The sequence below is a fragment of the Kogia breviceps genome, chromosome 4, assembly GCF_026419965.1.
Source record: "Kogia breviceps isolate mKogBre1 chromosome 4, mKogBre1 haplotype 1, whole genome shotgun sequence".
NCBI classification, from domain to species: domain Eukaryota; kingdom Metazoa; phylum Chordata; class Mammalia; order Artiodactyla; family Physeteridae; genus Kogia; species Kogia breviceps.
This window is the reverse complement of record NC_081313.1, coordinates 149,042,997-149,070,631: the sequence shown is the minus strand read 5'-3', so window position 1 is coordinate 149,070,631 and position 27,635 is coordinate 149,042,997. Positions and strand designations below refer to the sequence as shown.

General features: G+C 40.2%; 1 protein-coding gene across 1 annotated transcript; it reads left to right on the top strand.

Moving 5' to 3' along the window:
• Nucleotides 1–589: 589 nt before the first annotated feature.
• On the top strand, nt 590–27,635 carry LOC131755789 (putative uncharacterized protein MSANTD5). Its single transcript, XM_059062402.1, has 6 exons — nt 590–662; nt 2,715–2,795; nt 3,401–3,532; nt 19,061–19,366; nt 19,682–19,847; nt 27,632–27,635. Exons 1-6 carry the CDS (start codon nt 590–592, stop codon nt 27,633–27,635), a joined length of 762 nt encoding a protein of 253 aa, XP_058918385.1.

Sequence of the window (27,635 nt, the reverse complement as noted above, 5' to 3'; positions counted from 1 at the left end):
TTGGCAAAATTCAAATGGGCTTTTGGAAAGGAGCACTGATAACACAAGTTTAGAAAGAATATCAGGATTCATCTAGCAAATCCTGGCTCTGTCATTTTTTTAGAGAACCTATGTGTCTTGAGGGATGGTAGGTAACAGATGCAGCGGGAACTGGCTCTTTGGGGGAAGGTGACTTTGGAATTGAGAAATCGGGGTCCTTGGCTAAGGGGCTATTTGTCTCAGAGTACGACAGGCTCAGACCTTAGAGTGGTTTCTGCTTCTTGGTCAAATAATCCTATTTCAGTTATGGAGTGAGCTCCAGCACCTTCCATATCCATCCAAGAAAGAAATCCCTCATGTGAATTCTTCTTAAGGAAGGAAGGCCCTTCTCCTGTGGGCCTCTTGATGACAGAGATAGCATCCTTTTCACCTTTACCTCCCCGCAAAGAGGCATATTTGGCATAAAGCGAGGACTTGACAAATTCTCACTTGTGAAACAAATGGATGAATACATGGGCAACCCTGTATAGTGCTTGGGTTGTCTGACAAGAGACCTGGACCCCATAGCCCTGACCCTTGTGCTCTCACTTGGGCCTTCTGCAGTGCCACCATGCCTCTATCTTCAACCCCGAAGAGCCTCCTCACCACCTGTGTCCTCATCACCTTGGTTTTCAGCTCTGTCGGTAAGAATAAACAAATGACCCCTTTCTCTCAAAGACTGGAAGGGTAAGGTGGCAACACAGGAGAGGAATGCCCGCTTAGGAGAGACCAGGTTCAGCTCCAAGTGCAGTGATGAACACTTCAGAGATGGAGACCCTCATTAGCATCCCAGGCCATGGGTAGCTGAGAGCGCCTGAGCCTGTGTAGAGGGTGGAGGGTTAGTATGAGTGAGACCTTATGTGGCCCTGGGGAGGAACCGTAGACTGAGTGGAGGAAGGCAAGCATCCAGTCCCACAGGGAACAGGTTTCATGGCACTTTCACTCTCAGGAATGTTTGGCTATTGGAAACATCAACTATGATTCTTGACAGGTTTCATTCCTGAATTACTTTCTGAACAATTTTAATTTCTTTTTCATAGAGAGTTACCAATGTGTAAACTGCTCTATGTATACATGTAGTACTGACCCACAGACAACTTGTGAAACGTCTCAAAGCTGCTTCAGCCTCAAGCAAGAATTGAAGATATCAGGTATGCTGTGCCAGGCCCCTGCCCATGCTGCTAGGCGTGTGGGACAGACAAGGAAGGTGTTTAGAGTGAGGGAGGTTGCTGTGTTCCCCAGCTTGATGGAGCTTCTCACTTCCCTGTGTTACAGAGTTCAAACATACTGCTTGCCACATGACGGGCTGATAAATCGGGAGACTAGGTGTTGGGCAAGGAATGGTGATTTTATTTGGAAAGCCAGCAGAAGATGGGGACTAGTGTTCCCCCAAACCATCTTACCCAAGTTAGAATTCAGGCTTCTTTTATACTAAAAGGGGGGGGGTAGTTGGTAGCTGCAAACTTCTTGGTGCCAGCCAGACTCTGGAGGGGATATGATGATCCTTTGTTCCTGCAGCTGTCCATGTACGTCTCATGACATGCTCCTGTAAACCTCCAACAAGACAAATGTTATTTTTTGTTCTGCAACTTTTTATCTCTAGGTGAATGGAAAAGTGTTTATACCTTTAAAGGTCAAGCCTGGGAGGCCTTGAGAATGGGCTATCATATATATTTCAGGCTATAGGCGACATTCTTTTACAAAAGGTGCAGAACCAGCATGACCGAACACAGGAAACAGAGCACAAAGGTTAGAGCTAAAGGAATAGATCCAATATGGAGTCAGGTTTGTTTTTCTTTGCTACTCCTGTGCATCTTCTATTTTACCTTGCTTCCTTATGTCTTGCCCTACCAGGATGGGGCTGGAAGTGTGGGGTGGGTGTGAGGTGTCAGGGAGGGAGGCTCCAGGAAAAAGGATAGGCCATCCTGGTTCATCATGAAACTCACTGGTATATGACACTCCCATTCTAACAAATGCTAATGTTACCATGTGCAAGTTCATGTGCCTGACACACAGTGAGGTCACAAAACCTGAAATGTCAGAGTTTGGGGCAGAGGAAAGTTTATTGCAGGGCTATGCAAGAGGGATGGTGGCTTGTGCTCAAAACACTTTGAACTCTAAGAAGGTTTCAGCGAAACATTTTTAAAGGCCCAGTGAGGGAGGGGTATCCATGAGGTATGTGATCAGCTCCTGTACAATTCTCTGATTGGTTGATGTTGGGGTAACAGGGTGGTTAATGTTACCCATCCTTAGGCGCCAGAATGTCTGGGGGCTCATGATCATCAAGTAATTAATTTCTTCCACTTGGTGATGGGTTTTAGTATCTGAAAAACTCGGGAAATATGTATGAGATACTATTATCTGGACATTTCCAAGAGGAGCTACAGCAGAGGATACGGGGGAGAGGTTTGTCCCAGGAAGGCCCCACAGGGTCCTGTTCGGTTACACTAATAAATCATCCCTCCATGTTTCGTTCCATGGACCAATGCAGAAAGACTCTTCTGAAGAAGTGAAAAGACTAAACACAAAGTGATTGGAGGCACAGAATTCTTTAATACTTGCTGTCCATTTGGGCATCACTGTCTCTATGGTTCAGAGGGGACATTCCCTCTGGGATTGGTTCTTTGCAGGGCAGCTCTTACAATCTTTTGAGAGAGGCTGTTCTTCAAGTTCGTGTGTCCCACTGGTCTTCTCAGTGTCACTGGGGGATAATCAAACATTTGGGTACAAGCGCCAGTGCTGCCAAGATGAGCTGTGTAACCAAGGGGAATTACAAGGTGAGTGCCAACACATCTCTACCCTCTCTCCCTTCCCAACCCTGTTCCTAATTCATTGCCTTAAGTCTCTGCCTTCCAAGTACCTTCCTGTGACATGTCTCTCTGCTTCTGAGCTGCCCAGTGATTTTGCTCACTGATTGCCTTTCCTCCCTGTGAAGGGATGGATACAAGCCCTTCTGCACAGGAGACTGAATGGCAGTTAGGTGGCTGGAACTGGTCTTGGGGATTTACTCTAAGTGTGATTCGAGGTTAAATTATTTACTTTCCCATTCCAGCTGAAAAGTTGTCTTTCCTCATCTGTTTAATTCCTCACTCCCTTAACAGTACTTTTTAGACCATAGCTTATCTTCTCTCCATTATCTGAGCACTTTTCTCCAGCCAAGGCAGAGAAGAACAGATAACATCAAACTACTAGAAGATCCTTTTGGCTACATCTTCCCACTTAATACCTACCTCCTCTGCACCCTCCATGCCATCCTAGTTGTAAATAATTTTGATTTTGGCGGGGAGGAATCCTTGAATAACCATGACTCAAGGAGAGGGGCTAATGTTTTCAGTTCTTTTTAAAACTTATTCTTTAAGATGAAAATTTTCTCTTCATTCAGTGCCTCAGAAATCCCCAAACCCCAATGGCATTAAATGTCCTGCATGCGTCAATGTGAATGACCTTTCCTGTGAACCAGTTTTACTCACCTGTACTGGTGCAGAGACAAAATGTGTCAGCATTATTGCCCAAGGTACGGATATTTTGCCAGGTGTTTTGGTGTTCATCTTCTTCAATGTTATATTGTATTAACTATCTATTGCCGTGTAACAAATTACTCCAAAACTTGGCAGCCTAAAACAAAACAATCATTTGAAAAAGGAAAAGAAGAAAGAAAAGGAAGGGGATGTGGAGGAGGAGGAAGGAGGAAAAGGAGGAAGAAGGAGAGAGGGGGGGCAAAGGTGGGTTTTTAAATAATCTAATCTCAGAAGTGACATTATCATCACTTCTGCTGTATCTTGTTGGTTGCACAGACTAACCCTGATACAACAATGGAGGAAACTACACAAGGGCGTGAATACCAGGAAATGGAAAACATTAGGGGCCATCCTAGAGGCTCAATACCATAGACAGCAAGGGCTGGTACAGGGGCAAGTGCTGGTTATCCCTTCAGGCTTTGGAGGAAGCCATCTATCAGGACAGGAGAGGAGAGGATAACACAACTGCTTCCCATAGCAGAGTCTGAGACTTGGGAACATGTCCTATCACAACCTCCTGGAATTGGACCTTGACTCTTTGGCAATGAAGAGGGTGACACTTCAGTTCTGGCTTTTCAACATCACTACCATTATTGCTATTACCAAACAACCATAATCAAACACTTAATTTTTACATGGTGTCATTCTGAAATCTGTAGAGGGATTTGTAATTTTCCTGAGTAGGATAAAAGTAAATCTTTGTGATAAAGAGCAAATGTACCATTCAGATAAGAATTGGGAGAATAACCATAGTATTGGACTGTACAGCTAGAAGGGGCGCCATCAGTTCTTTTCTGATCAACTTGTAAAAGGTTTCATGAAATTAGTGGTATTTTAGGAGATGATTAAATGATGGGAGAGAGAATGTGGTGGGAATGGAGGCAAGTTATGCCTTCCTTTTTTTGAGAAGATTTTGAACGAGGACCTAGGGCTATCAGATGAATTGGAGATGAGTGAGGAAAATGGAATGTCACAAAGGACACAAGGTAGGGCTGGGGCTTTGATAATGGGGCAGTCTCTCTACTCCAACTTGCCATGGAAAGTATAGACATGCAATGAGGTTCCACAATGCTAGCATCCCATTAAATTCATAGCCCTGGGGAGAAGGAATCTGATCCCAAGGGGGATCTGTATTTCTTCCCTTTGGTTTCCTCAAGGAGGCAAAGGTAAGGAAGAAAACAGGCACCACAGGGACATTTTAGCTGAATACATGAGTTCTGACCTCCAGCCTTTTTCCCTAGATCCACCATCTCTCCCCTAGTCAGGACACAGGGGCTCCAGTCTTAGCCATGTGTCTAAGACTGCAGGGGTCCTTCGGGGTCCTTCTTAAACTGGGAAGATGTTGGGGTCAGAGGGAAACAAGTCTTTGTCCCTGAACAGAGCTAGAGCTGTGGTTGTTGCTTCTCTCACAGAGGAAAGAAATCACAGATTCCAGGGCACTCTGACCACCCTTTTCTTCCTCAAGGAATGCAGATAGAATAGGATGTAGGTGAGGAGGTGATAAAGATGAGAGAAGACTAACTCCTGGATCTTTCTCTTGGCAGTTGGTCCTGTTCTTGCAAATCTTGCCATGGGTTGTGCTACTGTAACTGCCTGCAACTTGAAGAATACAAGTTTATGGAACAACATAAAACTCTATACATATTGTATAGAAAGCAATGGGAGACCCCAGGGGACGTCCATCACCTCATCAATCCTGACCGGTCTCTTTCTACTCAAAGTTTTGCTTTGATTTTTCAGGCCTTGCCAAGCCATTTTCCTACAAACCTGAAAAAGTTGGAGTCCTTGGACGGCTCCCCTCCCCAACATTCCCCAAACATTGCAGAATTAAAGGGTTGATACTTAAGTGTGTGGGTAATTACTTGTACTTTAGGGAAAAAAAAATCCTATTCATTCTTCTAAGGGGTTCTTTCTTCACCCAAAGTAGCACATTTCAGAGGAGGTATGAGATGACATCTATAAGAATCACTGTGATCTGACCTATGTCACTCAGTCCAAACCTTCACACACACCCAGAACACACCTCTTTCCTGACAGTCTCAATTTTTACTCCTAATCCTTAACTCCCCATTGCCCCCAACCAATGCTTTTCTTTTTAATTAATTATTTTATTTTATTTATTTATTTTTGGCTGTGTAGGGGCTTTGTTGCTAAGCGTGGGCTTTCTCTAGTTGTGGTGCACAGGCTTCTCATTGTGGTGGCTTCTCTTGTTGCAGAGCATGGGATCTAGGCACACGGGCTTCAGTAGTTGTGGCACACAGGCTCAGTAGTTGTGATTCGCAGGCTCAGTAGTTGTGGCGCACAGGCTTAGTTGCTCCGCGGCACATGGGATCTTCCCAGACCAGGGCTCGAACCCGTGTCCCCTGCATTGGCAGGCGGATTCTTTTTTTTTTCAATGGTTTTTATTTTATTTTTTTAATGATTATTTTTAACATCTTTATTGGAGTATAATTGCTTTACAATGGTGTGTTAGTTTCTGCTTTATAACAAAGTGAATCAGCTATACATATACATATATCCCCATATCCCCTCCCTCTTGTGTCTCCCTCCCATCCTCCCTATCCCACCCCTCTAGGTGGTCACAAAGCCCGGAGCTGATCGCCCTGTGCTATGCGGCTGCTTCCCACTAGCTATTTATTTTACGTTTGGTAGTGTATATATGTCCATGCCACGCTCTCATTTCATCCCAGCTTCCCCTTCCCCCTCCCCATGTCCTCAAGTCCATTCTCTATGTCTGCGTCTTTATTCCTATCCTGCCCCTAGGTTCTGCAGAACCTTTTTTTTTTTTTTTTTTTTTAATAAACTTATCTTAAGGTCAATTGTGCTTAACATCATAATCAGAGAAGTGCTGTTTGGTCACATTCACAGGTTCCGGGAATAAGGTCTGAAATCCTGGAGGCCATTTAAAAAATTCTTTGTGGCTACCAGAAATTCTGGCTTCTGGCATAATGGAATGGAGAGGTTGACAAATCCTCTCACCAAAAAGCTTCTATGAGAGCTGGATGGCGTAAAGCACGTACATACACACACACACCCCCACACACATTTCCACGCCCTGTAATTCAATCAAAAGCACATGACAAATTGATAAGTGTCTACTGGTGAAAACTCCTGAACTCTGGATAAGAATGCTGAGTCTGGGTGGTTTTTGGTTTTGTTTTTTTAATTGAAGTATAGTTGATTTACAGTGTTTCAGGTGTACAGCAAAGGGATTCAGTTATGCATATATATATATACATATTCTTTTTCAGATTCTTTTCCATTATGCATTATTATAAAATATTGAATATAGTTCCCTGTGCTGTAGAGTAGGTCCTTGTTGTTTGTCTATTTTATATATAGTATGTGTATCTGTTAATCTCAAGTTCCTAGTTTATCCCACCGCCCTCCCCCCCCTTTCCCCCTTTGGTAACCATAAGTTTGTTTTCTATGTCTGTGAAGACTGGGTCTTTGTAGCTGGGGTTGTTGCCATCCTCTCCTGTGTGCTGCTCTCCCTACCCCCAAGAAAACATTAAGTTTTACTGCCTCTGCCAGGGGAGGCTCACTTGATTTGGCGTGTAGTCAGGGTAAGTGTGATCTTGGTGGCAAAGAAACAGGGAGCTTCTGGAGCTGTTTGGGGCAAACAGTGGACTGGCAGGTGAACTGGCAGATTTAACACAGAGATCTGGGAGGTGAGATAGTCACAGGGGGCCTGAAAATTTCTCCACACATCTTGGGTTCACTGGAGGCTGTGTGCTTACACGGCAGGCACCAGAGGAATTCCAGGCCACCCTGAAACACATGGCTGATGGTGTCTGCACATGTGAAAGTCAATGCTGGGACTGATTTGAAAATAGCCTGAAGTTTGGGTGTTCTCCCTGTCCACACTCAGATCCACTGGTGGAGAGTGGAAACCTTACCTGCTCAAGGTGTTGGATACAACCTCTGTCCAATCGATGGCTGAACACTAAGCTAAGTAGACACAGGGGTGATCCCTAGGGAATCAAGCTTAAAAATAAAAACAAAATGAACAGAGCTTCCCTGGTGGCGCAGTGGTTGAGAATCCGCCTGCCGATGCAGGAGACACGGGTTCGTGCCCTGGTCCGGGAAGATCCCACATGCCGTGGAGCAACTAAGCCCATGAGCCATGGCCGCTAGGCCTGCGCGTCCGGAGCCTGTGCTCCGCAACGGGAGAGGCCACAACAGTGAGAGGCCCGCATACCGCAAAAAAAAAAAAAAAAAATGAACAGAGATATCAGTGAACACACACTACTAGAAGATGGACTTCATATTATATTTAGTCCAGCTCTTGAGACCTGGATAGAATGCACAGAGCAGATATTTGAAGACTTGAGAAATAAATAATAGCAGGTGGTGTGGGAAAGAAGACCAGAATTTAAGCTAACACTGAACTGATGATGAGTTTACCATTTTCTTCCTCTGGTATCTACTGTCATTGGGCACCAGGATACAGTAAAAATGGCACCAGGAGAAGCTCTTTAGTTCAGGCTCAAAGAACAGGTGGGGACTCCTAGCGCTCAGAGAATGTAGAAATTCCCCCTTCGTTTGTTCTTTTGTGCACCCAAGGAACACCACTGTGACAATGCAGTGGGCCCAGTGAGATCCTGCAGAAGCCAAAACCTTGGGGAAGGGAATCTGTTTTTTTCAATCTCCAGCCCTTCTGGGAGGGGAGAGGGGCTGGAAATGGACTTAATTATTAATGACCAATTATGCCTATGTAATAAAGCCTCCATAACAATCCTAATCAAAGGGGTTTGGAGAACTTCCTGGTTGGAAACATGTGGAGGTGCTGGAGAGGGCATGGAAGTGCCACATGCCTTCCCACATACCTTATCCTATGCATCTCTTCTATCTGGCTGTTTCTAACTTATATCCTTTTTTTTTTTTTTTTTTTTTGTCTTGGGACTATCTTTTTATCTATATTTTTTAGACATGGGAAAGACATAAAAGATTTGGGGAAAGCTCATTTTAAATATCTAGGATTCTGCATTTAAATCACTTTGGAAATCTCTACATTTTTGCTTCACTTTAATAGTTATTGATTCACCAGTTTAATAGTTGCCTACTTCAAAATTGTAATGATCTATAGCACAGGGACAACTTGGACTTTTGATTGGCTTGTGATATGAGAGGCAGTCTTGAGGTACTGAGCCCTTTAACCTGTGGGACCTGACAGTAAGTCCAGGTAGATAGTGTCAAAAATGACTTGAATTATAGGACACCTAGTTGGTGTCTTCAAAGAATGGGAGAATTGCTTAGTGTGGGGAAAAAAAATCACATATTTTACATCAAAACATTCAGTGAGTAGGGAGAAAACAGGAAAGTTTTCCCTTTCAACTGTATACGTGTGTTTCACTGAAATCAGATAAGGCAGCACCAAGTGTCAAGTTTTAGCTTTTCACAGCTATGCAAGGGAGTGAGTTCCAATGTTTCCGTCATTCCAGGAAAAGAGACTAAAATGGAGCAGCCAGTGAGGGAGGGGGAAAATGAGAGAAGTGGGGCGTCAGAGTAGCTGAAAGAGCCAAGTATTTCAAGCCATGGAGAGGAGTTATCAAGATAGTGTTTGTGTCCATGCCAATTCCAAGAGATCCCAGGCCTCACAAACCAGGCTAAGCTACATTAAGAGGAGGATAAAATAGTTTTGTGAAGGAAAATGATGCGAAGAATTGGGAGTGGCCTCAGAAATCTTTTCAGTGTAGCCTTGGGGAAAGAAGAGATTGAAAGATTAAAAGGTCCATATTCTCCAATGCTCAAAACGTAAACTTTGAAATCTTCATACCCTGTGAGCAAGGTCAGAGTGGCTAATATGTCCTCCTTGGAAGTTAAACATAATGCACAAATCATAACCCATTCTTTCAGATACAGCAAAGAAGGAGTAGGAGGGAAGAAGAGAGAATATTACATTCTTCATTTTACACACTGTGCTTCTCCTCTTCTAAGCCCCATGACAGAATTTAAACTTCTTGTTTAAATTCCTTTATCCAGATAGACTGTAAAATAGATTGTAATATCCACAAGGGGTCCATAGACCATGTATTTTGGCATATAGCAGGCATTTCATAAATATATGTTAAACTAAATTGAGCCTTCCTCTTTTCCCAAAACAAGAAGAGAGATAAATCTTCCTATGAGGTTAAGGGAAATAAGAATATAGATGGATATGACCATATAAATGGGGTATTGAAAGCAGATGAATTTACATTTTGAGTTAGAGTCAAGATCAGCTGTTGAGTATGAGAGGGAATTCCCCAGATGATGGGTCACAGAAAGATGGAATGCCTTGGAGAGCCCAGGGAATAAAGGACTAATGAAAGAGCTACCTATTGACTTTTATTTTGAACGTATGTGGGACTGAATATGTCAGAAATACTAGTTTCATTAGGAAGTTTCTGGGAGAGGCATCAGGTGAAAGCTTACTCTTGCCTCTATCATGTGTTACTTTGTCACAATCATTGATTTTCCCTTGCCCACAGAAACCAGTCATAACAGCCTGGTCACTGGTGTCAACAACTTAGTACTAGAGTCCTGATGAAAACAGGCAAATACAGGGCAATGTATGAGCTCCTTGACTCTCTTCTCCTCCAACATCACAGAGATAGTAGAGTATATCTAGGGAGGTGGACTTCTTCCAGTGCTGTTGCTTCCTAAGGGGTTTAAAGGTAAACCTGGACCAGAAGAGTTGCTGGTGAGTCAACCAGAACAATCAACAGTGACTTGTGTGGTGCTTTGGGGTTTATTGGCTCCCCTCTGACCTGTCTTTGAACTTGTGGAGAGTGACAAAGACTAGATCCAGTCTTTGGTCCTTTCCTCCTGCACGGTACCAGACAAAGCAGCTCATACTCCTGGGGTAACATAAGTACACAGGTTAAAAGAAAGAGACACCTGATAACTAAGAGAGAGACAACAAAGTGGACAGCATATACCATTTGACAATAATGACCAGAATAGATCATCAATCTCAGTATCTATCAAAAAAAAATGTAAGGCAAAAATATAAGGAACAAAGAAGGACACTGCACACTAGCATCATAAAACTATTAATTCAGTCTCACAATATATCAAGCAATAATAGATGGAACTGCAGGAGGAAATGAATACACTGACAAGTCTTTTTTTTTTTTTTGGCTGCACCACACGGCATGTGGGATCTTAGTTCCCCAACCAGGGATCAAACCCAGGAGCCCTAACCACTGGACCACCAGGGAATTCCCAGAATACACTGACAACTCTTGTTGAAGATTTTAATCTTAGAAACAGATGGGTCAAGCATGAAAAAATAAGCAGACATATCCAAGACATGAACAGTTAATAATCATGAACTATCAGGCATCAACAGAATATATATAATCAACAAATAGAGGGTGATCTATATTATTCAGGCTATATTTCCCACTAAAATTAAAAGTTAACAAAGCTAGATTTTTTTAATTCCCATGTATGGAAATAGATAACATATTATTAAATCCATGTAAGGGAATCACGAAAAAAAAAAAAGCTCTGCTACCAACTCAAAAAGTTTGAGAGAGATTGATAAACACTAAAAAAAAAAGGAAGGAAATAAAACCTATAAAGGCAGAAATCAGATAGACAACAAAAAATATAGTAAATAAGTAAAACTAAGGTCTTGTTCTTTGAAAAGGTTAACACTTTAAAATTTTGATTAGCAAGACTGATCAAGGAATAAAAGATGTGATGCAAATAAGCAATACACAGAATGTAAAATGGGAAATAACTATAGAAAGGTAAACCAGAGATTAAAATATGAGGGTATTATGAGTAAAATAGGTTAACAAATTTCATATCTTACACGAAGTTAATAAATTCCTAAGGAAACTATAAAATGCCAAAATTGGTTCAAGAAAAGATTTAAAATCAAAATGGTAACTAACCACAGACTTTCACTTCAAAAATTCCAACCCCATAGGGCTTTATGGGTGAATCCAAGCAAATTTCCAAAGAAGAGTTCATTGTAATCGTATTCAAGTTGTTTCAGAAAAGAGAAAAAGAACAAAACCTGTCCACCAAATTTGATAAGGCTATCGTAATCCTGATCCCAAAATCAGATAAGGCAGAAAGAAAAGAAAATTATAGGCTCATTTCACTTGTGCATAGCTGCAGAAGTCCTCAGACAAATAGTAGTTAACGGAATACAACAGTCCATTAAACCTGATAAATCATGATCACCTTTGTTTTGCCAAGGAATGTAAAGATTGTTTGACATCAGAAAAACACTATAAATGTATTTCATGGCACTAATATAAAATAGGAGAAAAATATAATATTTTAATTGTGCAGAAAAATATTTGATAATGTTTAGCATCTATTTATGATTACAAAATCTTCACAATCTTGGAATAAATGGAAACTTCCTTAACTCAGTAAAAACTTATACAATGAATGCTATATAATTAATGGGGAAACTTTAAATCAAGAACAAGATAAAGTTCCCTACTAACATTGGGATTGTTTAACACTGTATGAAGTTCCAAGCAAATGACTTAAAGAAAGAAAAATGAGAGGTTTACATGTTAAAGGAATACATAAAACTCATTGTTTTCAAATGTGCTCATTTACTAAGAAAAACCTGTCAGAATCAACCAAGAAACTGTTAGAACTAATAAGAGTATTCTACCAGGTTTGCAGACCCTAGGTAAATTTACAAAAATCATTTTTTACATACCAGTAATTACCAGTGGAAGCTATAATGGAAAATGTACAATAGCAATAAAACATCTTATATTTAACTTAACCATTTAATAATTTTTATTATGGAAAAATGGAATATGTACAAAATGGATTGAATTGTATAAAGAACTCCCATGTATCTATCAATCATCCAGCTTTAGCAGTTATCAACATATGAAAAATCTTGTTTTATCAATACCTCCACCCGTTGACATTATTTTGAAACAAATCCAATATTATACAATTTAATTTGTAAATATTTCTATTTATATCTCTAAAAAGACTTAGAAAAAAGACAACCACAATACCATTATCATATGTAAAAAATTAACAATTCCTTAATATTAAATATCCAGTCAGGTTTCATATTTCTCAACTGTCTTATAAAAGTGCTTTTACTTCATGAAAGTTTGTATGAGTCAGGATTCACATCAGGTGTACACAATGAAATTGGTTGATACAGTGCTTAAATTTCTTTTAATCTATAGGTTCCTCTCTATCTCTTTCTATTTTTTTCCCCACAACTGTGTTTGTTGAGAAAAGAGTTTTTGTCATAGATGTTCCCACAGCTCAATGATGTTGTTTAATGTTCCTCTAAATTCATGATTTGATCAAATTCAGGCTTTTTTCCTTCAATTTTGGAAGCCTCCTTCATTGGTACTATTATGTTGTTCCATCTAGAGGGACACAATATGTGGTTGCCTCTCTTTGGTACTGTAAGCTGCCACTTAAAATCATTGCCTAAATCCATTAACTCATTAGGTGTACATTTTATCACTTCTTCTTCATTTACTAGCTAGAATCCCTCATGAAGTGAAAGTTCCCTCCATTAGCTCCTTGAGTGGTTACCTAGAGGTAAACTTCATATAGGAAATACAGGTAAATGCCGGATTCCTTTTCTTCATTTTATTTCTTAATTTTCAAATTAATGAGTCAGTTCTTTAGTTTTGTTCAAATATCTTTATGAACTCATCAGCTAACTGATACCACCCCTCCATGTTATCTGCATGCCCATTTTCTGCCTTCTCCAAGCAGACCCCACATACGCAGTCACCTCCCCTGACTTGGATCTAGATCTTGAACTTAAAATTTGAACCTGATTCTCAAATCCACTTGAGAGACAAGGGATTTCATGACTTTCTCTTCCTCAAACCCAATGGAATGAAAATAAAATGAGAAATGAACTGGAGGATCCCCTAGTCCTGCCATGTGGTCAGGGCTTGGATGGGACCCCAAAATGTAGAGAGACAAAGGAGCAGGGAGGGAGCTCGGCTTCCTGGAGACTTGGGACCTGTCATCCCTCTCCACTCTCCTCTCACCAACATTCTTGCTGCTTGAGGGTCATAAGCATCAGGGAAAACCTGTAGATAAAGAATCAATGGGGTGGAATCCTTCCATCAGCATTCTCTGGCTGCGTGAGCAGAATCCTGTTATTTAATGTTCCTGGACCTCAATTGCCTCCTTGTGAGGTTGCAGCTGATGCTTACTTTAGCACTCACTTTTTGGATAAGCTGAATATATGATTTATATTGGGTCTCTTAAACCTGTGTATCCACAGATCTTAAAAATGGTATGAATGAACTTATCTACAAAACAGAAATAGAGTTACAGATGTAGAAAACAAACTTATGGTTACCAGGGGGTAAAGTGGTTGAAGGATAAATTGGGAGATTGGGATTGACATATACATTCTTCTATATATAAAATAGATAATAAGGACCTCCTGTATAGCACAGGGAACTCTACTCAATACTCTGTAATGACCTATATGGGAAAATAATCTAAAAAAGAATTGATATATATATATACACATATATATCGGACACACTTTGCTGTACACCTGAAACTAACACAACATTGTAAATCAACTATACTCCAATAAAAATTTTTTAAAAACCTGTGTCTCCACATTTCCTGGGTCAAATTTATAAACATTATTTTACTTTTGTGTAGGTCCAAATTTCACAAATCTTTCCCTTGAACAACTTTTATTGTCATTTACACACATGTAACCTTATTAATTTACTTTTTTAACAATGACTAAAATAAGGCACAATAACTAGTACTGCAGGTCCTTGCATAATATTGCTTTCCCATGGAGAAGATAGGCTTGCTGAGAGCTCAGTTGGCTGATGGATTACTAGAGGAGCCCCATTACCTTGCCCCTGGGTAGAGTAGAACATTTGTGGCTGAGGGTGGGATTGGTTCAGAATCACTACTTGTATATCAACTCACAAGCAGAGGGACACAGCCAGGACCCACTGACATGGGCAATCCATCCACACATCAGTCACCAACAGGTGTGGGCACAGGTGCATCTTCCTGGGACTGTAGCACCACCATCCCTTGACCAGGGGCCCTTCCCCAGGGCAATCTCTTCTGTCCAGTAAGCCCCTGTATGGAGATTTGGTGTGAACATCAAGGACTGTATGAGCAAGGTTTCCCCTGAGGATTCTATTGCTGTTGTCCATGGGAAAGACCCTTAATGTCAGAATTATGTTAATTCCAGAGTAAAGAAAACCTAGCTAATTCCACAGTTTTATAGAAGCTGGGGTTCAGCACTTTCTTTTTACCTGGGGCTCTTTGTGAAGTTAGAGAATTCAAGAATCAGCGGTGTACATCTGTAGAGATGAGACAGCTTATTTTGCAGGTGGGGTACAGGGCCTAGAACCCTTTAGAATCACTGTTCTAGTTGAGAGCAAGCACGTCATCTCCAAATTATCCAATCTTACTCTAGTTTAGGTACAGCTGAAGAGATTTGGCAGATGTAATCAGTGAATCAAAAGGATAATGGGGCTTCCCTGGTGGCACAGTTGTTGAGAGTCCGTCTGCTGATGCAGGGGACACGGGTTCGTGCCCCGGTCCGGGAAGATCCCACTCGCCGCGGAGTGGCTGGGCCCGTGAGCCATAGCCACTGAGACTACGCGTCCAGAGCCTGTGCTCCGCAACGGGAGAGGTCACAGCAGTGAGAGGCCCGTGTACAGAAAAAAAATAAAAATAAACTTTTTAAAAAAAGGATAATGTACTGGATTAACCTGACTCAATCACTTGTAAGATTTAAGTCCCCTCCCTACCCCCCCCCCCCCAACCTTTCAGGGGAAGATACAAGGACTCAAAGAAAACATAGGATGTGCTCAAGATCACAGAGCAAGTTGGGAGTGCTGAGGCTCAGTACTTTCATTGAAAACCAGAGCCTTGATACCCAGTCCCCACTGTGGGTGGTGGCCAGTTCCTGGGCATTGGGGCCAGTTTCTGCCCTTAGGAGCTCCAGGTCCTGAGATTGTAACTGAGCAGGACCCTATGGGTCCTTCCCAGGACAGAAACGCCCCCATGTTCTCCACCTGCCTCTTATTATCCGTAGAAAAACTTTATCCTCCTAGGCCTTCCTCAAGTTCCAAAGAATAAATTTAATCAGAAGTGAGAGAATGCAGAAAGGAAAACAGTCAATAAAACAAAATAATGGTTTAGCTATAAAAAAAAGTCAAGGACCTTTAGTTCCACCTCAAGGGCTATAGATAATTTCTAAGCCATGTCCTTTATGCTGTTTTGCAGATGCTGAAACCCGCACCAGGTGGAAGAATTTACCTGCAATATATATATATATATATTTAGGTGACATGGAAAGAATCAAGGACGACTCTGGAGCCACTACACACTGTGTTTGAGCTGATTTAAGATGGCACCACTCACTGTATATGCCTCTCCCCTGTCTTGTCATAATCTAAACTCCATAAATCTAAATCATTGGGTAGATTTGTGGATGATTCTTAGATAGTTTTGAAGATTCAAAATTAATTCTGATAAAAATTCTGAGTAAGGTCCATAGTAGCCTAGACTACATCTGAGATTCTGAGGGTAAAAATTTCTAAGCATTGTGTTGCCAGCCTTGTTGGTGACAATCTCAGCACCTTCCTTCTCTCCCATCCTCAGCTGTCCCATCTATAAATCTCCCTCACATTCTCCCTCTGCGTCCCTACTTCAGCATAAACAATTCTCTTCGAAAAACGTTCTCTTATAAAAAGAAAAGCTCTGTTCTCCCCCTCTCCTCCTCTCCCTAAACCCTTCTTTCAAATTAAGTCCTTCATAAAGTGTCCCACATGCATCTCTAGAATTTGTGACCACCCTCACCAGCTGAGGCCTGGGCTCTTCCCCTAACCCTCCACTGAAACCACCCTCTATATGACACACATAGTCCTTGAGCCAAACCCAAAGGGCTTCCCTGACCCTTAGCTCTAACTCATGGAAGGGAGGGTGGTTCATTTGTAGGAAAGTCACAAACTCTCACTTTGCCTTTGAGGACACTGGGGCCTAGAGATCCTTGGAATCAATAATGGAGTTAATCCAGTACTAATCTCTAGTTAATCGTATCCCAGTTATCCAATCAAACGTATTGTAGGTGCTGCATTAAAGGGACTTTTGCAGTTGTAATAAAAGTACTAAATTAGTTTATCTTCAGTTAATCCAAAGACAGTATACTAGGTGTGTCTGATTCAATCACACCCAAGGTATTTAATAGCTGCTAGACCTCCCAAGAGCTTCAGAGACTGCCCGAAGCAGAGAGGAGCAGATACATTTCAGGAGACCACCTAATCTCCTGAATTCCATCAAGGCAGAGAAAGTGCCGGCTCTCTTCAGCTCCTGGATTAGGCCCTGAGGCTGCAGAGAATAACTCAGAATAAAAATGGAGGTAAGTTGGAGGAAACCTGACTCCTGTGTGTTTGTGAGAATATGGCTGGGTTATTTGTCTTTCATTTTATTTCATAAGTACTTTTGCAGCCATTAAAAGGTACACCCACAACCTTCTCTGTTCTTTGCAAATATTCACTCATTTAATCCTCATAGAAAGCCTGATGGAAGGCATTATGACTACACTCATCTCACAGAGAAGGCACCAAGACACTGCATGGCAACTACCCTGAACAGGGACCCACAGTTGTAACTTCAAAGCTAGGAATGAGAAGCCGGCACTGTGGTTCCTGGGTTCATGACCTTCACAGATGTTCTGAGCTGCCACTCCCGTGCTTGATTGGATGTTTCTCACAAATTTATGGTTTTAATGGGATTATGTGTCTACTTTGATATTTCATCTTGATAGAGTATTTCTCATCTCTAGAAGTTCCATTTAGGCTGTTTATACCTTCCTATTACTCCCTATGCTACTGCTTCCTCTCTATGCTTGATCACAAGGAGTCCATTTTTAGTGGCTGCTTTAAAGTCCTTCTCTACTAATTCTGCCATCTGTGTCACTTCTGAGTCTATGGATCAAGTTTCTGCCAGTGACGAATTGTATTTCTGTTTTGTTGCATTCCAGGTAATTCTAAGTGGGAGATCCACATGTGCATTTTGGAGTGCTAGATATTCTGTGTTCCTTGAACTAATGTTGGACTTTGTCCTGGTGCAGAGAAGGTACTTCAAAACTGTTTGAGCCTTTTGAGGATTGCTTTGAATCTTTGTTAGTTGGGACCAGAACAGGCTTCTGTCTGGATAATTTGGCCGCACTACTGAGGCAATACCTTTTCTGAGCAGTCTATGTATGAAAACCTCGGATTAGGGTTCTTGTTTTCACTCTGGCTGCTGGGGACAAAGCTTCTTCTTGGTCTGAGTGACCCCAGCTATTTCCCAACCTGCTCTTTTCCAGTGGCTCTTACACAGTCCAGGCTGTTCCTGCCCACACAGGGCTCATATGTCCTTAGACAGGGGACCTCCCTGTAATCTTTAGAGTTCCCTTCATCTCTCTGTCCCTGTCTGTCTGTCTCCTGTGCAGCTTCCTTGTCCTGTACTTGCCATGGTGATACAGGATATCCAGCAGCATTCACTCCTCCAAGATCTCAGCCTGGACTCCCAGGTCCTGTTTGGATCCCTCTCCTTGCTCTAAAGTCTGGACACCCTGAGGCACTCTGTGTGGCCCTTGTGGATTCCCTTCACTTGTTTTTTTTTTCTTTCAAACCACTGTCCTATGTTCCTGTTGTCCTGTGTCTGAAAACCTTTGGTTCAATAGTTCCTCTGGCTTTCTCCTGGTTCAATGCCAGGGTGCATAAAGAAAGCACTCTGCTTTGTTTTGAAATAACTCATTTGTTAATCGTTTGCAACTAATATTCTCTGTTACTGCAGAATGTTTTCTAGATCTTTTCTTAAGATTTTTACTTTCATTGCTGTGATTGGATAATTATTTAAGCAAGCACAAGTAAGTTGTTAAGAGATTACCTACTGTGTCAATAGTCATTTTTAATTTTATTTTTCATTAGAAAGTGACATTTCAGGCTGAAATTACTAGACACCTCCAGGAAGTAGAGAAGGTAAAAGAAACCCAGGGAGAAGAACTGCCCTCAGGTAAGATGTTCTCAGTCATGTTTAATTAGAGAAAACTTTCTATCTCACCTCCTTCAGTTTCTCAGTCTGAACTGCCCATTTCAGGCCCCAGGGAGGACAGGGCTTCCTCAGAGTCCTGGGACCTCTCTGTCCCTGCCCCCAGCCCTGGTGACCGGAGGCATTGAAAGGCCCCATTGGAGGGTGGGAAGTGAAACCCTCTTCAGGAGAGCCCTCCCAGGAAGTAAATGAACCATCAAAGCCCTGTCAATATTCTCTGAAATTAACTTATGCAACTGGAATAACATCAGGCTCTCAGATGCTTCCTGACCTGTTCCAGTGACTGTGGCTTGGGCATTAGGGCTCAGATTGACGATGAATCCCTCAACATTTCATGTTAGATTTTGTCACCTCCCATTAACTGGACAGAGTCACGTTTGGACCCATCAGTGCAGAGGGAGGGTCTCTGAGAAACCCTCAAGTGTGCATGTGAGATATGCCAGAGCATATCTACATCCCTCTCTCCTTTCCAGACCAGTGTGTTAAACCTTGGAGCAACCATGAGATTAGGAGTTTCCTACAAGAATGGGAACTCCTTGAAAGTGAAGAGTTAAAGAAGAATTATCACATAGCATCAAGAATAATTGCCAGGAATCTCAAGCAAAGGGGCATAAATAAGAGCAGGAGAAAATGTCTCCAGATGCTAATAAACATGCGGGACTTATATTGGACCGTCCATGAAGCCAACCAGAGACCAAGGAGTGAACCCTTGCCATGTCCTTATGGAGAAGACCTTCACAGGATCCTAGAACACAGAAGGGAGAACAAGGACTTCTCAGGTTTGTCTCTTATATTCATCTTCATGGTTATTTAGTAAGTGGCATCAGCTGGCACAGACGTCGCACTGTCTCCTGAGAAGGGCAGCATGGTGGGACTGGTCCCTGCCCACAGGTTACCCCTGCACACAGCACAAAAGACTTGATGTTCTGAGCATCCACCTGCTCCTCTCTCCTATTTCTCCTCTGTCACCAAAACAATGAGGGACTTTACTCATGGCCTGGTTTAGAATAGACATGGCCCCCTGGCCCAGACTAAGAAATAGGCATAGATTCAGGAGGAGGGTAGGTGATGTCCTCATGATGTCATCTCTCTATGTTCTCCCTGTGCAGAAGTGGCTGATGTCCCACCACCTGAGTACCAGCTCCCTGCATGTGCCATCCCTGATTGCTTTGAGGAGCTGCTGTGGGCTCCCCTACATATGATCTACATAGAGGATCCTCAGGTACCCAGATGGGAGCCCTGGAACATGAACCTTCCACAGTCAAGTCCATGCCTGTTTCCTGCATTTATCCCCCTACACCCTGGCCCCCAGCAACAGTGGTCAACTCTCTCTGACACTGAGTCAAGATGGAGAACTTACAGCTGGAACCTGAATCCGTTTGATTCGAAGGACAGACAATGGACTAGCACAATTCTATACACTCATGACTTCTTTTTTTCCTAGCCCAATGTAATGAGGGAAAAAAATGTGAAAATAAATGACTGTGACCCTCATCCCTTTCTGCCTTGTGCTGGATGCTTGGATGGGACCCAGGATTATAGAGAGTCCAAGGGGCAGGGGAGCGCTCACTTTCCAGGTGACTTGGGACCTGTTAACCTTTCTCTCTACTCTCTCCATCCTGCTTCCTGCATGGAGGATCCTTTAACATCAGGGACAACTTAGACATTCAGAGATAGTTGTGCTCAATCCTGCCTTCATCATTTCCTAACTGTGTGATAACAGAACTTGTTTAATGCTTCTGAGCCTAAAATTCTTCCTGTTAAAATGGAACCTGGTGTTTCTTATGTCAGAAGATAGTTTTAGGATATAAACACACAAATGACAAAATCACTTGATGTTCCTTTTTTTTTAAATAAAGGAAACTTTTTATTTTGAGATCACTGTAGTTTCACATGTTGTTGTGACAGATAATACAGAGAGGTCTCAGAGAGATCCCTTGTATCCTTTACTCAGGTTTCCCTCATGGTAACATCTCAGAAAACCAAAGTACAATAACATAACTGGTATATTGACCAGATTCAGCCAAAATACTGAATCACCACAAGATTCCTCATTTTGCCCTTTTATGGTCACACACACGACCCTCCCACACTCACTCCTTAATTAACTCCTGGCAACCACTAAGATGTACTCCATTTCTATCTATCTATCTATCTATCTATCTATCATCTATATATCATTTCAAGAATTTATATAAGTGGAATCATAGAATATGTAACCTTTGGGGATTGGCTTTTTTCACTCATGATAATCTCAGGATTCATTGAGATTTCTATTGCTGAGTAGTGTTCCACTAGATGGATGGATATTGTACCACAGTTTAACCATTCACCCATTGAAGGTCATCTGGATTGTTTCTAGTTTGGAGTTATTGTAAGTAAAGCTGTTTGAAACATGCAGGTAAGGATTTTGCAACCACAAGTCTGTGTGGGATAAATGGAGTGCAACATCGATATGTATGCTAATCACATGCTTAATTTTTTTAAAGAAACTGACCATATAGTTTTCAGATAACCGTATCATTACATGCTCCCACCAACAATGTATGAATGATTTTGTTTGTTTCCTCACCATTATGTGGTGTCACAATTTATATTTTAGCAGTTCTGACAGTTCTTTAGTGAGTGGCATCAGCAGACCCAGCCCATCATAGTGTACTCTGAGCAGAGCTTAGAATGAAGGGTTTGGCCTCTGCCCATAGGTTTCCCTGCATGTCATCCCAAAGTGGTGATATCTCATTGTGGTCTCAATTTGCAGTCCCTATTGACTAACGACACTGAACATCATTTCATGTACTTATTTGTCATCTGTATATCCTCTTCAGTGATAGGTCTCTTCATGTTTTGGGTCCATTTTCTAATTGGATTGTTTTCACTCTTATGAATTGAGAGTTATTTATTCTAGTCTACTACGAGATGTGCCTTGTGCAAATATTTTCTCCTTTGTGACTTTTGTTTTTTTCCTCTGTGAAAGCTCATATGGAGAAGATGAAAAGTTTTAAATTTTGATTAGGTCAAATTTATCAATTTTCTAATGAGTGATGCTTTTGGTGTCAAACATAAGAACATTTTTCCTAGACCAAGTATTTTCTCCTATATTTTTCAAAAAGTTTTACAGTTTTATATTTAAGTCCATGATACATTTGAGTTAAATTTTCATTAAGGTGTGAGGTTAGGTCAAGTTCACTTTTGTGTGTGTTGCTATAGATGTCAGTTCCTCCAGCACCATTTTTGAAGAGATTGTCATTTCTCTTTCACTTTTGTCAAAAATTAGGTGGGCATATTTATGTGAGTCTATTAAAGGGTTCTCTACATTGTTCCATTGATATACATGTCTATCACTTTGTCAATACCACACAGCCTTGATTACTTAGCTATATAATGAGTTATGAAATCCTGTAAATTGATGCTTTCCACTTTAATCTTTGATTTTCAAATATTGAACCAGTCTTACATCCCTGAAATACACCACTTGTTCATCATACAATTCTTTTTACATATCGCTGATTTTAATTTAACAATATTTTGTTAGTGATTTCTGCATTAATATTCAAGAGGGATGCTATTTTGGAGTTTTCTTTTGTTGTACTGTCTTTGTCTGGTTTGAGGATCAAGGTATACTAGTTATATAAAATGAATTGGCAAGTGTTCCCTCCTGTTTTATTTTCTAGAAGATATTGTGTAGAACTGATGTTAAGTCTTTAAATGCTTGATGGAACTCTTCAATGAAACCATCTGAGCCTGGAGATTGATTGATTTCTTTCATCTTTTGAAATGTTAAAATAGTTTTTTCAGTTTCTTTAATAGTATAGGGGTATTTAAATGATCTATTTCATATTAGGTGATTTGTGGTAGTCTGTGTATTTTTTAGGAATTGGTCTATTTCCTCTAAGTTGTCAAGTTTTATGTGTATACAATCATTCACAGTGTTCCATTGTTTCCTTTTTGCTATCTACAGGACCCGTAGTCATGTCTGTTCTTTCATTCCTGCTATTGATAATTTGTCTTGTCCCTTTTTCTTAGTCTTGCTCAAGGTTTGTCTACTTGATCATTTCAAAGAATCAGTTATCTGTTTCATTGACTTTTCTCTATTCTGTTTACAATTTTATTTCTTCTCCTATTATTATTCCCTTCCTTCTGCTTCCTTTGTGTTTAGTTTGCTATTCTTATTCTAGATTCTTCACATGCTAGATTAGATTATTATTTAAAGACTTTTCCTTTTTTCTAATAAATGAACTTCATACCATAAATTTTATTTTCACCACTGCTTTCACTGTGTCCCATGAATTTTAATATGTTGTATTTTTTATTTCAATTTTTAAAAAATTTCTCTTTAGACTTGTTTTTTGACCCATGGGTTATTTAGAAATGTGTTATTGAGTTTCTAAGAGCTGGAGATATTTATGTTGTCATTGTGTTATTTGATTCTATTAAGACCAGAGAACATACTCCATATGATTCAATTTTTAAAATTTGTTGAGGCTTGTTTTATGGCCCAGGAGAGGGTCTCTCTTGCTATATGTTCTGTGGGCACTTGAAAAAAAAGTATATCCTGATGCTGAATGAAGTATTTTATAAATGTTGATAAAGATCCTATTGTTTGATAAGGTTGTTGAGTTCTATTTCCTTGCAGATTTTCTGCCTAGTTATTCTGAGTTCTAATTATTAAGAGGGATGTCAAAGTGTTCATCTGCATTTGTGATTTGTCTATTTCTCCTTTCAGTTTCTACAAGTGTTTTGCTTCCTACATTTTACAGTTCTGTGCCTTGGTATATACACATTTAGGATTGCTATGCCTTCTTGTTGGATTAACGTTTTTATTTTATATAATTTCCCTGTGTCTCAAAATATTTTCTTGTTCTTAAGTCTACCTTATCTGATACTAGTTTCTCCACTCTTGCTTTCTTGGATTAACATTTGCATCTTTTTCCACCCTTGTACTTTCAATCTACCTATATTATTACATTTGAAGTGAGTTTCTAGTAGACAGCATATATATGGATCATGTTTTTAAATCCACTCTGTCAAACTATCTTTAATTGGTTTGTTTAGACCATTTACATTTAATGGAATTATTGTTAGGACTAAAGCCTGCCATCTTAGTTTTCATGTGTTTGTTCTCTCTATTTTTGTTTCTGTTTTCTTTTTACTACTTTCCTGTGGGCTACTTGAACACATTTTTAGAATGTCATTTCCATTTATTTATAGTTTTTGAGTGTATTTCTCTCTTTATCTTTTTAGTTGTACTAGTATTATGTAATATACACAACTTTTCATAGTCTACTGGAGTCACTTTACTTGTTTGAGTGAGGTTTAAAACTTCTCATTTTTGTCCATTTACCCTCTCCTACTTGTAATATAATTATCTTAAAATGTTTTCTTTACATATATTAGGATCATGTCAGACAGTGTTATAATGTTCACTTCAATCATAATTTTAGAAAACTCAAACCAGAAGAAAGCCTATTGTATTTATCCTCATTTCATTCTCATGAAAGTAAATGTACAGGTTCTCATTATGTCTTTGTTGGCATAAGTGGGAGTGCAGACATGGTTTTTTTTCTGTATTTGGAGGACTGGAACAGTCATTGTATAAAAGTTTTTCTATCTGGAAATCCTGCTCGTCCTTAGTCTTTTGACTAAAATAAAAAGACTTTGTTGGGGATTTTCTTTGGTGTTCATCCATTAGTATTTCTGGGTTGCCAACTTCTTTAGCTCCAACACTGGGATATATGAGGCAAAAAGAAAACCCATAGGGAAGACAATTGTAGCTGTATGACAGGAGGAGTCTTAGGAGAGTCTGGTGTCATTGAAAACAAAGTTTATAATAGCATAGTAGCAGTACAAGTGGGGAAGGTGCACTAGGAGAATTGTCCTACTCAGTTGATTCTTTCTGAATGTTGTGTGTGTTTCTGTATGCAAACAGATATCCATACATCCACACATATTTACATAAATGATAGATATGTCATAAATTCATATTACTATTTCCATATCAAATTCAGAGCTACAAGGTATCTATATCATGCCTGCATCTCTTTTTTTTCCTCTAGTGGCTCTATTCCTGGAATTCATAGGGTCCAGAATGCTTTAATGCCTTCAATTATTTCTGTGGACGCTGACTTCACTTACCATTGGACTCAGCAAAGCTCCTCTCAATTCCACCTCTTCCCAAATTGTTCTGTGACTTTCCAGTGACCACCTTGTGGCTGTTTTGGGGTCACTTCTTCCCTTTTCTAAAGTTCCCCAGACAATCCATTGTTTCCCTCTAGTTTCTTCTTCATAGGCCGTGATACAATGCAGGTATTGTGACTGTTAGTGATATGTCCTCATCTACTTGTAGTCTGGGGCTTGTGTGTTGCCTTGTCATCTAGTTTTATTGTAAATGGTGGCCATGCCTGGTAGGTTTTACTTTCTGGTTGCTCTGGCTCTTTTTATGTGACCCTGCTGCCATCTTCCCTGGATCCTCCTCTATATAGTGTTCATTTACATTAATATTATCATCAGCTTCTTTTGTATGTTGGAGGACCATTTTTCCTTGTCATCTTTCTGATCAAATCTTTGCCCATTTTTCTATTAGGTTGTTAGCTTTTTTTCTTCTTAACTTTAAAAAATACTCCAATATTTGGAAGATCAGCCATTTTTGAAAAATGAATTGAAAATATTTTTTCTCAGTCTATTTCTTGACTTTTGACTTTACTTATGGGTAGTTTTTGCTATTCCTAAATAAATTATCTTTATGCAGTTGAGATTATCAGTGTTTCTGTCTGAGCTTTTAAAGTATTTCACTATTCTTTTTTTTTTCTTTTTTTGCGGTACGTGGGCCTTTCACCGCTGCGGCCTCTCCCGTTGCGGAGCACAGGTTCCGGACGCACAGGCTCAGTGACCATGGCTCATGGGCCCAGCCGCTCCGCGGCACGTGGGATCCTCCCGGACCCGGCCACGAACCCGCGTCCCCCACATCGGCAGGCGACTCCCAACCACTGCGCCACCAGGGAAGCCCCACTATTTATTTTAAACAAGAACGACCACAACACCTGTCACACCTAACAGAAATTGAGAGTATGTCCTTCTTTTGTTCAAATATCAAGTCAATGATCAAATTTTCCTCTGTCTCATAAACAGGTTTCATTTTGTTTTTACATCTTGCCTGTGTGAACCAGAATCCAAAGAATGTTCATATGCTGTAGTTGACATATCCCTTAACCTTCTTTTAACCTATAGGATTCCCTTCAGTAATGGACACAGAAATATTAATACATATTATTATTATTATTTATATTATATTATTATATATATTAAATTTATATAATAATAATTATTAATATTATTATTAAATAATCACAGTTATGATTAAATTAGTAGGAAAAGGTCAGAGTGGGATAGACTGAAGAATATGTTTAGAATAAACTCACTATTGAAAAATGTGAGTAGGAGAGCTGTGACCAAAAATGTCAGTACCATTTTCAATTGTTATAGAGGCCATCGACCAACTTACATATACTGCATACCAGCTGTGAATGAGCCACTGAACCCAGAATGATGAGAAGACAAAAGACATCTAAGCCCTGATTCCTGCTAAGACCCTAAAAATCCAGTGGGGTAAATGACATTAAACATTGAACAGTTCTACAGTACTTCAAGAATTAAACATTTTAAGACCAGGTTAAAAATGTTTAAAATTAAACATTTTAAACATGAATGTCCATAGATCACTGGACCATCTGTCATTTTAGATCATACTTTAGTTTTTTCTGGATGTAGACACTATAAGTTCTTTGGAAACAAGAAAATCTAGCCTAAATTCTAATCAGGTAGTCATACCACCTGAGCAAAATAAGTGGTCCATTCAATTGGCCTGCATACTACAGTAACTTCTATTCAATAAGTGCTCTTGGAACAACCTCCCCATGACTTGCACTGGTTAGGTGATGAGAATCCCACCAAGTAATTTTGTAGATATCAACAAACTAATTCTAAAGTGTATGAGGAGTGACAACAACTTTATGGCAGTGTAACACATTCATCCTTTTTGTTCCCCCTAATAAACAAGTAATTCGACATCTGTCTGCAAAGGAACATGCTCCTTTGGGAATTATGGAATCCAGCACCATATGCCAAGGAACCCAGAAAGAGTCTTGCCCACCTGTGCATCCAATAATTGGCAGACAGAACTGAGTACAAGCTGCAGAACCAGTGGAGTCAGAAAACACCTCAACCACTCTCATTCACAGTTGGGAAAAATTTGGAGAATGTTGACTTGGGAAGATACCTATGGATGAGTGAGGCTTTGTGGAAGTCCAGCCTTACTGAAGGGATATTCTAGCACAATATGGAGCAAAACATGTATAAGTATATTATACATTTGTATGTGTATATATACATATACATAAATATATATATATTTGAATGCAATATTTATATATATATTTGAATGCAATGGAGAGGGTAAAAATGAGCTTTGCCAGTAAAAGGGAGAACTTACTATAAGCCAGGCAATCTTCTATGCTTTTTACATTTATTTACTCACCAACTCTAAATAGAATGATTTGAAGTTGGCACTCTTATTATCCCTGACTTACAGAAAAGGACACTGAGGCAGATGTATGTTAAGTAAGTCATCATATTCTAGGAGTAGAACTAATTTTGAAACCCAGGAAATAGGGCTTAGAGTCTTTGCCCTTCACTGCTGATACTGCCTCTAATTCCAATGACAGGAAAAATAAATCACAACCCAACTACTGATTCTTCTCAAGACACAAGTTCTTAAGCTCCTGCTAAAACCTTAAAGGCCCCAAATAGACTCCATGAATAACCATTTCATAGTATTTATATGCAGAATACTTATCTACTCTTTATCTCAAAGACACACTTCACTGATTTGATCATTCTTGAAGTAATTTTAAAGTATCTGAGTAGATAAGTAATGTATGAGATGATAAAATATTACTAAAGCAATATGCACATAAAGTTAATCTCTCCCCCCACCCTCTCTCTCCCTCTGTCTCTGTCTGTCTGTCTGCCTGTGTGTCTCTCTCTTTCAGATAG

Bases quoted from the DNA above. Each gene is read 5' to 3' on its own strand.
- LOC131755789 (XM_059062402.1), top strand. From the start codon at position 590: ATGCCTCTATCTTCAACCCCGAAGAGCCTCCTCACCACCTGTGTCCTC. The intron at 2,796-3,400 runs GTGAGTGCCAAC...CTCTTCATTCAG, and splicing joins TAACCAAGGGGAATTACAAG to TGCCTCAGAAATCCCCAAAC. The intron at 19,367-19,681 runs GTTTGTCTCTTA...TCATCTCTCTAT, and splicing joins GGAGAACAAGGACTTCTCAG to GTTCTCCCTGTGCAGAAGTG.